This window comes from Hippoglossus stenolepis, chromosome 13 (genome assembly GCF_022539355.2).
Source record: "Hippoglossus stenolepis isolate QCI-W04-F060 chromosome 13, HSTE1.2, whole genome shotgun sequence".
NCBI lineage: Eukaryota > Metazoa > Chordata > Actinopteri > Pleuronectiformes > Pleuronectidae > Hippoglossus > Hippoglossus stenolepis.
The window spans coordinates 11,257,440-11,268,902 of record NC_061495.1 but is presented as its reverse complement, the minus strand read 5'-3'; the positions used below and the strand labels follow the sequence as shown (position 1 = coordinate 11,268,902).

Here is an 11,463-nt window from a genome sequence, read left to right as displayed (position 1 = left end):
TGCAAAAATTCCATTCCAAAGCTGTATTTTTTTTGTGGCTGCCCTGTTACATTATGTGGAAATATTCCAGATGTCTTGAGATTCAACTTTTTATACACATTTCTCCAGTGTGAACCCCCCCCTGTCGAACTCTGTATTCACTTTATCAATGTTTTGTTCCAGGAATCTTCAGATATTGAATATTACCTCAGGATTTTACCTGTTGAGAGTCTAAGGACTGAAACATGGTTCGTAAAGTGAATAAAAGTGATTATTTCACATCCAAAGTTTATGATGTGCCACACAAGTCTAAAAATCTGTCTGGAAACATTATGATCTCCGTGAGAAGTAAAACAAAAGACTTTCTGCTGATCTGAACATTGTCTGGCTGCACAGCATCAGTTTATAATGACAGACCCACTGGTGAATCAGCAAGATGGAACAGAACCATGAGTGAGACACATTTTTAGTAATAACTGTACAACTCAAACTACTATAGAATCTGTGGAACAACACTGTGTATAATGCTACATAACACACTTACAAAAAGGTAAACACACACGCAAAGGTATGCACATATGCACATTACACCCCCTGTCCAAACATACACACAGGCTAAACACCTCAATTACAAAACAAACAGGGACAACTGTCGCTGCCCCTCCGCCCCTCCGCCCCTCCTCCACACCCCACCACTCACCTTGCCACATAGCTGAGGATGTGGGCGCGGATCACCATGCCAGCCCTGCGCCGCACCTCTTCCCTCTCCTTCTCCAGCCTTTGCTCCAGGGCCTCCTTCAAAAACACCTGCGGGACGAGGGGCAACGCCACGGCCGACGAGCAGGGACAGGGACACAGAGTGAGAGGGGGGATGAGGATGGGGAAGGAAGGAGTGGAAGGAGACAGGATGGGTTAGTTCCTCTTCTTGGTAAGGGAGTTCTAAAAGAGGGCCTGCAGAGATGTGAGGGCCCCCCTGTTGTCTGTTGGCAGCACCCTGTGCCCAATGCAAAGGAGGCTGTGGTGCAGCTGAGGCTTCGCAGGCTATAGACGCCCTCCAGGGCTGCGGAGCAGAGCAGATGGGCACACTGGCACTGGGACTGCAGTGTTGCTGCTAAAGCCGCTATTGCAGAGCCTCATTGTGTTGGGGGCGTCCTTTCCTGAGCGTCTCCCTACTGCTGCTGCTGCTACTGCTGCTGTGTTGGTAGCCCGACTGACGTGCAAAGGCAGAAAAGGCACCGAGAGGGAGGGGAGAGGCAGGGAGAGGAGGGATGGAGGGATGAGGGGGAGGGATGGTGGCTGGTGTCCAGATAACAAGCCACACCCCTCCTTGCTCTTATGAAGGAAGGAGGAAGAGTTTTGTTAACCCTTCCCTTCCTCCAGGAGACTTTATTCTAAGTTAGCACTATCTCTGAGAGACGCACGGCAGCTCACAAGTCCTCCTGAACCGAAACGCTCGGAAGACATGGACAGACAGTAGTGACATGATATTACAAGAGATAATCGGATTTGATCTGTCTGACCATGCTAGCAGAAGTATAAGTGAGGGGTGGGGGGGTGTTGTGTGTGTGTGTGTGTTCGTGTCCCAGATGTTCCACTAATCAAAGGGTCCCACAGCTGCAGCCCGGCCTGCCTCTGTAAAGTCTGTGAGAAGGAAGCTTCCTCTCCATCCACATCCTTCCCACGTCTGTAAAACAAATGGGACACACACACACACGCAAACGCACACACACTCCATCCTTGCAACATGACCCAAGCCCCCAATTCTGAGCACACACACTTCCTCTCCACACTTATAATTACACACAGATTGTTTCTCGAAAAAGGAAATTTAGACCCTTTCTGTCTCTCAGCCCCTTTCACAACACAACCCACGCTGCATTTCCCTGAGACCAAAAATATTGTGCTGCCATCAAACACACACGCACAGAATGACTCACACACGAGCCTCTTTGCTCCTTCTCTTTTAATCCACAATATACAATCTATACTCTGTAAAGTGGAGGAACAGGGGTCCCTGAAAGCAAAATTAAGTTTTACCCACACAGAGGAGAAATTATTTCTCTATAAGTCAGTAAAAGACAGTGACACCAAAGATGTACACTGTCTGCATGTGTGAGAAATGTAATATACATAGGCATGTGCATATTAGTGGTTATGCACCATATACTTATTAGGAACCAACACATGGTTCACATCAAACCGGACGTTTATATTTCACTCTGCCATGGGAGCAGCTGACACTGTTCATAGTTTGCAAACCCAAACAGGGGAATTACAACAAAAACTGTCCAAACGGGAACCAACAAATCTGAAACGTCTCGGTGGTTTTTACAGCCTCGGAGGAACCACAACTTAGAGCAGGAAGTCACGTGGGATAAATGTGGATTAAGCTGATTTCGAAGAAAGGCCATAAAAAAGAGACGCTTTTATTTATATATCCCCTCTTTCTGCTTTGTGGAGAGCAATTCTGCTGAGTCGAAGCAAATCCGAGGTTTTTTCTGTCCAGATCAAAGGAAGCCTTAAAGGTAAATCGTCCGCGGAGAGCGCAGAGATGTGTGGGAGATGATAATTGTTTGAAATAAAGAGAGAAAAAGAGATAAGCATCCCTGACAGCTGAATTACCACAGATGGGAGATCATGATGTGATAATTACATTTCTAAGATGAACACTCAAGATGTTGCTTTCAAGTTCACTCAGCTGCAACGTCTCATCCCTGTAGACCCTCGCCGGGAGTTCAGTTTATTAAATCAACAACCCGGCGAGTGTCAGGAGGCTAACACTCTTCCAGCTACAGTAACGCTGCCTCAGGATTACTGTAAGCCCCCGCGCTGGGTTACAATTACAGGAACAGTTGTTGGTGTCAGGGTTTTTAGGAGTAGCCATGTAACTCTGTGGTCGCCAATGGGAGAGCAGAAGATTGACCACAACCGGCCAGAGAAATCCTTGAGACATGAGTCAGAGTGGGGGCCGTCCACACTGTGGCACAAATTAACAGCTTGGGAATGACGGCAGCTTGATTCCTGAGAAAGAATCTGAACCAGTGGGAACAAAACTGAAACAATCCGCTCCAAAGATTTTCTTCAGACAAATGCATCTTTATGAATTTGTGTGTATTTTATATCTGTCTTGTTTTAGAAAATAAGCTTAAAGATAGAGGAGAGTCCATAGTACAGGAAAACATACACAGACATTTCACCTGATCCCTAGGACTTTTCATCTGTGTTGTTTTCTGCTTGAAGCCTGCAAGTCTATCCTGTCTGAGCGTGTGTGCTTTTGTACATTTATTAAACACACAGTGGGGACAAACATCCGTTCACACAGTCGCAGGACTCATAATACTTCCAGATAAAAGGCCGTCGAGCACAAAGTAAAACATTAAATCTCAAGGGTAAAAGTTCTTGATTCATGTTTGGAATAAAGCTGAGTGTTAGGTTAAGGTTCAGGGTGGGGCTGGGTCGGGGTAGTGGTTACGGTTACTGTAATTATTCATGGCACGAATGTAAGTCAATGCAATGTCCTTCAAAGTGACAAAAACATGCTCGGGCATGTGTGTAGTGCACTCTGAGTTTGTGTTTGTGTGCTCACTGCTGTGCAGTCGTGCATGTATGCAGCCGTATTGTGAAAATTGCATATATTTTATGCAAGAATGTATTATGAAAAATACACACTGTATTCTGTCTGTATGCAAGCAGGAGAGCTTTTGTGCACATATGCGTATATGAACTTGTATCCACATCAGTGTGTGTGTGCTTCACCTTTGACTTCCCCAGCTGCCACTCTTTCTTGGATTTGTCGTGGAGCATGAGAAGCTCTGAGCAGCACTGCTTCTCATCATCTGAGTGGATTTTGCTCTTCATCATCATCATCTTGTACCTGTGGAAACAAACACACACACACACACACACATAAAATATAGCAGAAATCGGATCCTGCACGCTCGAATCCTCCTGCAGCTGCCGTGGGTTCATTTCCGGCCTTTCTATTCTTCTTGCTCTAATTGCATTGCTGAGCTGACCTTTCCCCCTTGTCCAACACTACATTTTACCGTTGACCCTGTGTTAACTTACATGTGACTAGAAACTTTATCTTTCTTGAATTGTCATTTTCTGTGTATTTATATATCTTGTTACCTGCTGTAAAAGTCCATAAAGGTTCTGCGGACAGGGAACCCAGCCCTGCGGATCTTCACAGTTTCCAGCATCCCAGAGTATCTCAACTGGTTAAGGACGATGTCGGGGTCAAACTGGTTGGCCTTCTGGAGATGACAGACAACAAAATAACATGAGAGCTGGAGACAATAAAACATATTGGATAAAACACCTATGTTTACCTTATTATTCATTTCTTTCTGCATTAGCTGTGCACTGGAGGTTGACCTCCCCAGAGAACCTGTTCAGGACAATTGATGTTTTGGATGTTTGTGTTCCCTAAACCTAATCTGCCTCAGTATGTGTGTTAGTGGAGGATATGAGACACCGAACCACAGCAGGTAAACATAACCCTACACTGTTGAGCCCACACACCTATTCAAATGTTCTTTCTGCTGAGTCAAGTTAAACTTGAACTAAAAAGTTAATTACCATGGTGAGTGCTATCATTTTACAGTAACAGTCAGGTTACTGCAAAGAAAACACACACGAGCCAACACGGAGAAACCTGAACGGTGTTGAGCAAGACCTCTCCAAACAGGACGGCCTTTTCATTCTAGAATAATCAGATGCATTGTCCACAGGGTCTGTTTCACCAATGATCCCCGGGTCGGCTTATTATAGAGGATCTGTGATGTCTGCCGCCATGCACCTCCACACTGGGCAGGCTGCCTGATCGCTCAGAGGGTCCACACGAAGGGCACACGGTGCTGGATAAGCCCCGAACAGGACCACAGCATTCCCCAAAGTGTCAATCTAATAACAGGCTAATGCCACTATGCATGGAAACAGACACACTTGCATACAAAGGCACTTTGCATGTGTTCGTGTTCATAATCAAACTCTGCTCTTCAGATGAGGACTTATGCAGCTGAAAGAGGTGCGGCACGTCGACTTGTGGGGTGAAGTCAAGCTGACCCTTCCCTCAGTAACATTTACTCCAAGGAGAACCGGTGCATGCACATCACACAAATACATTGCATGTAAATGTGTGTGTGTTTGCACTCGTGGAATCATGTCAGAGAACCGTGCATGCAATCCTGTCATTCTGCAGGATTAACAGAGGCACGGCTTGTTCCATCACGACCTGACGAAGACAGGTGACAATGTGAGGCAGAGCCAATGAGAGCAGGGGACAGACGAGAGGAGGGGGGGTGCAAGGAGGCCGAGAGGGCGACAGCGCCGCTTCCATGCTAATAAGTGAGCGAGAGGGTGTGGAATGACGCATTAGGAGTGGGTGGCGAGGTGGCGAGGTGCAGAGAGACGAGGACAATCACCTCACTGTGTGCATTAATAAGTAACTAACAACTCTGAGCAGCCGGTTAAAAAAAAACTGATTATACAAAAGTCAAAATAATTCCATGTCAAGAATGAGCATAGAATCTGTGATTTTGAGAGGAGCGGTGGAAGAGAGGCCTCGTAAATCAATGTCCGACTTAGGGTCTCTTATCTCGACATTCCACCGGTGCAGCCAGATCAGCGGAGCATCAGCCGAGCCTCCGCAGCAGCCAGCGGTGACCTCTGACCTTTGGTAAAGGCGCTTAAGTGGCAGGAATGTGCTGGTACACAGCCCGTTTTTTATTTGACTTTGCATAATGTGAGTCTTTGCACCAAAGCAGCGGAGCGATAGTTTATTAGTGAAGAAAACTGTTACTGTACAATTCAAGTGGAACATTTATACGACTCTGCAGTAATGAGTGTAAATGACTTCTTCTTTAATGGGAGTCTTAAGAGCAGCTAAACAGCAAGACTCAATATTAGCTCTGAGCAATGGGAGCTATGAATAGCGGGGGTTTAACTTTGCAGGCGCTGACCTTGACAAGACCTGGCAGGGTTTCTGGCATTTTCTTTTTTTTTTTTGTGCAATGAAATTTGCATGACCTACCTTGTCCATGTTTGGTTTGATGCAGCGTACGAAGAAGGGGTTGGAGGCACTTAGTGTGGCCATCAGGGAGTGGAGGGAGTCCTGAAACACATCAGCAGCAGGAGGATAAAGATCAGGACAGCAGAGGAGCTCGTGATTCAGTCCAAACATATTCATTTATGTACACAAGTCATCATAACCGCGCTTCTCCCTTTGTAGCCGATGACAAGTGAAGATAAATCAAGAGAAGCTGTTCATTAATTATGTGTGTTTACAGGGCTCCGATTTAAAGAAGCTAGTAAAGTAAGACAAACATCTCAAAATACTCCATCGCATCAATAAAGCTGCTTTCAGACATTTACTCGGCCCCGGATGTTTTCCTGAATTTTTCTTGAGGGGCCGCATGTGAAGATGTAAATTCTGTTGCTCTGGACATTTTCCTGAACTTTTCCTGCCAGACCCCTTGTCAAATGTCAGCCCATGTGAAAATACAGCAGAAAACTTTACGTAAAATTAAGCGAACGGGGACATTTTTGACGTTTCGAACATGTGTTGGACGAAAAAACTGTAAGAACACGAATATCTCAGGATAAAAAAGAGGAGCCATGCACGTAGAAGACGACAAGGAAGATGTCAACCTGTCGGAAAACCGCTTATGTTAAATCCAGAAAGTTTAATTTCTGTAAAAAACAACAACAAAAAAATATACTTCAAGTATCAAAAGTATTGAGTAAATGTACTTCCTTATTTTACATGGTATTAGTCAGCCCATACTTAGAGACACATGTACAAACACACACTACGAGGACCCTTGAACTTCCATGCTATATCAGCCTCGCTCTCGCCGCTGCCTCAGACAGTCTGTCTCCAGCGACGCCGGGCCTGGCAGAGCTGAGCGTGATTGGCCCTCGGTTGGCCCCTCTCTGCCCAGCCATCAACCATAATCCCCCCGGCTTTAGAGACTGTAGGCCAGGGCAGCCGGCCAAAATCCTCCCCCTGCTCCTTTCTCTCCACACTGCACTAAGAACATGCTAAGCACCTACCCCCACAACCACCACCAGCCTGCCTGACAACCACATATTTCATCCGTCCCATCACCCATAACAGAAAGCCTTCTCCTCCCCGCTCTGTCTCTCCATTATTTCTATTCCTCCGTGCCCCCACGCTCACATTCATCATGCCAACATTACAAGCCCAGTGTTACGGGTTAAGTGATCGTCATATGCAGCAGCACATGGGAGACAATTAACTGGTTGTCTGTGTGATGACACAATCACACAACCATGGAACTGCGAGTGATATTTAGGCCACAGAAGCTTCAGTCTCACCCTGAACTGAGAGCTGACGGTGGGCTTGCGTCTGGCCGTGCCCATCTTCAGGGTCTCGTCTCCGGTCCGGCTGCCGACACGCTCGAAGAGGTCGTAGATGAAGTCAAGCCTGCAGACACACGCGGCGCAGAACGGGGGGGGGTGTGAGATTCTGTGTCACTGTCCGAATCATACAGGTGTGTGTTCAGTGACGCAGAGGAGAGTGAGAAATAGCCAACCTGCTGTCCTTGAGAATAAACAAGATGTCGTCTCTGAAGGTGTCTCTGTTCTTCTCCAGGATCCCTCGCACATCATAAAGCACCTACACAGGCGAAAACACGAAGATTAAGTCACAGTGAAGTTTGTTTTTTAAGATATAAGAAATAAAACTTAACAGGTGTTACAGCAAGACAATAAACAGCTAAAATAAACTGCTATATAAACTATATAAATTATACATGCTGTATTATAGTTCTGGCCATATACACGATTTATGCAATGTGAAACAGTTATGTATACGTAGAGGTAATGGACTTGCAATATGATGCAAAGTGTAGCAGTAATTTAACATAATCCAGGTTGATCAAATATTCTGCAAAGCGACACAACTTCAAGTCATAAAAGTCAGTGGCTGATATCTTCAGAGCTCAATGTGATGTTCTGAAGACATGAAAATAATATTATGCAACACATATTTACTTTTTTGTTGTCAGGCTGTTTAAATATTTTATTCTATATTAAACATCTTTATTTATATTTATTTACCTCAGCGGTATTGGTATTTGGGACATGGTTTCTGAGTAAAATGTACTAGAAGAAAATAAAGTGTGTGTATATGTGCACATACAAGTTCTGCAGCTACTTGGGGAGCAGATGCACAGAAGTGCTGAAAATGAAAACTTAAAAAAACTATTTTTTATTCATCTATCTTCTGCAGGATCGTTATCGAGAGGGTAATTGCTGTTTTCATAAGAGAACATTTACACATATCTGCACAAAGTGAGATATGAAAGGGGATTGTGAATGTGTGTGTGCGTGTGTGTGTGAGTTGTGTGTGTGTTTAGGGCTCTATGTGAACAAAGTCGGGGGGGGGGCGGGGCCTCTTCAAGTACAGCACAGCGCCTGTGAGTTAATTCAGTCACCTGTTGAGTTCTTTTCAGGCTTCATCTTAGCAACACGACATTCCTCTGCCTGCCCTGATCCACAGTAATGCACCCTGAGCTTGTGTTAGCGTGCTCACCGCTGTGCTTTGTGTGTATGCATTTGCATTGTGAACATTTCATACAACATATTTATAAAAAAATATCCTTAGTAATATCATGAAAAAACTGCAATCTGTGTCTGTATGCAAGCAAAAGATCATTTGTGCACACATGCTTACATGAGCTTGTACCCACATCTGTGTGTGTGTGTGTGTGTGTGTGTGTGTGTGTGTGTGTGTGTGTGTGTGTGTGTGTGTGTGTGTGTGTGTGTGTGTGTGTGTGTGTGTGTGTGTGTGTGTGTGTGTGTGTGTGTGTGTACTATAGTCCAATATCAACCCCTATCTCCAAACCTCAAGTTTCATGAGGAGCATGAACCACAAAGGCAATTGCACACAGTGTGAAGGCAAACACTTTTCAGGTGGTGAGTGTGATCATGTCTTATCATGCATACAGCCACCACTGAATCCACAGAAATAAAAATATAGTTAAGTGGATTTGTAAAAATTGAGTCTTTGCCTTTGAGACACAAGCGTTTTAATTTACTACCTGTGAGTTAATCAAGGTGTTAGTGTCCTTCTTTTTTCTCTCATTGTCACGTCTGACAACGGGAGACTTCCCTATCAAATTAAGTGCATTTTTGTGGCACCACACAGTCAAATCTTCGAGAGAATGCCACGCCTCCCCCCGGCTAAACTCACAGCACCGTTTCAGATAACAGTGGGAGCTTTCAGACGACCACACTCTGCACAGAGGCACACTGCAGAGAGAGAGAGAGAGAGAGAGAGAGAGAGAGAGAGAGAGAGAGAGAGAGAGAGAGAGAGAACAACCGGCTGGCCTGCCTGTCTTCTCTGAACCAAGTCATTACCATAGACAGCCGTGCCAGGCTTGTGACTGAGCTGCCACGCTCACACTGAGGAGACCTTGTCTACAGGCAGGCTTCATAAGGCCATTCTTTGTCACAGTAAATCTCTCTACTCTCCCATATTCACTTTGTGCACTATGTTCTCTCCTCCCTCATCTCTTTTACCTTCACGAACACTTAGGTCAGGAGAAACCGCCGCCACGGTAAGAGAGGACGACAGAGAGGCTGTTTCAAAGACGACACTACTGACCATCCAGAAAGAACCCAACCTCCCAAACCTATTCATTCATTCTCTCTCTCTCTTTTGCTGTGTTTGTGTGTGTGTGTGTGTGTGTGTGTGTGTGTGTGTGTGTGTGTGTGTGTGTGTGTGTGTGTGTGTGTGTGTGTGTGTGTGTGTGTGTGTGCATTGTTAATGACCTCTCCGGCATAGTGCTTGATGCCAAACTGGTGGTCAGTCACTCGAGGCTTCACATAGTACAGGTTGGTCTGAGGAGAAAGAACAAAGAGACCAGTGAGTGAGATTTACAAAACGCTGCTCATGTCGACTTGATCAGTTCTAATCAAATGAGGCACAGGACACAGAACATTGAGTCCTGTAATGTTAGTTCAGAGGGAAAGTACACGATCACATCAGCAACTACCTGACGTGACACAGGAGCAAATCATGTTCACATGTTCTGTATTAAAGTTTTATTCAAATTACGCAGCAAACGACGATTGAACAATCGTGATCCATTAAAAGTGATCAATACATACATTGGAAGGAAAAATACATTTTAACCATTTAATCGTTTTGAGACATTTTAACGAAAAATTGTTACATATTATATCTTTAAATTATACTTTATAATCTGGTGTAATAATAATAATAATAATAATAATGTTGAAAATGTATCAATAATTGTACAATGACAACTATTTTCAAAAAGTTGTTATGTCTGTTTCTGTTTGTTGATTTGACTAAATATTCAGACGGGAAACAAACAAAAACAAATAAATAAATGTGGAATGATACAACACAGAGAAAACAACAAATCCTCACATTTGAGACATGTGAGAACATTTGGTATTTTGCCTGAGAGATGATTAAAAATAGTCAAGGTTTGTAAAAATTGTTGTTGATGAGTTTTCTGTTGATCTATGAATCATTTCAGCAGTTAAAAAAAACACCCCTGGCTTTAAGTGAGGCAAACAATCTCCAGCTCATGCGACCATGACCTTAAACAACGTAGCACATGGATGAGCGGCGGAGGAAGAAACCTCAGGGAGAGGTCAGCCGTTTTTTCCCCCGCCTACTCCTCTGTTTTTCCCATCAGCCATAGAAACTTTTCGGAGGAGACTCTTTTCTCCTGCACACAATGCCGATCAGGCCAGATCACATTTCAGCATTGTAGTGTTTGCATGTGAGGGGAGGGAGGGAGGGAGGGCGGGGGGGGGATGTGAAGCCCTGCACAGACGTTCGGCAGGGAACACCGAAGGCAACAGGTGATTCATCAGATGGGAGAAAGGTTTAACTCTTTGAGGCCGTCTGAGCTGGTGGGTGGTAGAGACGTGGATCATTTTTTATGACTTTGCAAGTGTCTGCCCGGGAGGGACGGGGGGGGGGATGGATGTATGTAAGCTTTTGGTGTGTGCGTGTGGACTCACTGCGTGTCGACTGTGCAGCTTCTCCAGAAGGGTGAGGTCTGTGCCTTTGGGGAAGCGGCTCTCCTCGTTGATAAGAGCCAACATGCCCAGTTTCTGAAGAAAGGGAGACAGACAGACGCACAGGCAGACGGAGGAGTCATGACGGAACTAGTTATAATCCCATCGGGACACATCTGGCAGCTTTTTGGTGTAACAATACATTCAGGAAACAGCACAGTAATTCATTGATTTTGCTCCTTTATCCAGAAAGACTGGGGTCACGGTGCAGGCACGGTATCTGGCGGCAACTACTTACTTTACATTCCTGCATGTTCGTAAAGTCACACTGATTAACAGCGATCCTCCAATCAGACCCACCGAGCAAAACCACACGTCTATTCACAATAAGGTGGTTGTAGGGTTGTAGAGTTATTTTGTCTTCCCTTAAAGTTTCCTAGCTCGGGATCCCGCCCC

General features: G+C 45.0%; 1 protein-coding gene across 2 annotated transcripts in view; it reads right to left on the bottom strand.

Moving 5' to 3' along the window:
- The window catches only part of myo10l3 (myosin X, like 3), a 56,965-nt gene that overhangs the window by 12,137 nt on the left and 33,365 nt on the right, over positions 1-11,463 (bottom strand). For both annotated transcript variants that reach the window (XM_035174442.2, XM_035174443.2), the window contains exons 15-22: positions 11,011-11,103; positions 9,781-9,849; positions 7,539-7,621; positions 7,321-7,429; positions 6,014-6,094; positions 4,111-4,235; positions 3,736-3,853; positions 680-786 (exon numbers count right to left, since the gene is read on the bottom strand). In XM_035174442.2, the coding sequence (XP_035030333.1) occupies positions 680-786; positions 3,736-3,853; positions 4,111-4,235; positions 6,014-6,094; positions 7,321-7,429; positions 7,539-7,621; positions 9,781-9,849; positions 11,011-11,103 (785 nt within the window). The remainder of the gene's footprint in view (positions 1-679; positions 787-3,735; positions 3,854-4,110; positions 4,236-6,013; positions 6,095-7,320; positions 7,430-7,538; positions 7,622-9,780; positions 9,850-11,010; positions 11,104-11,463) is intronic.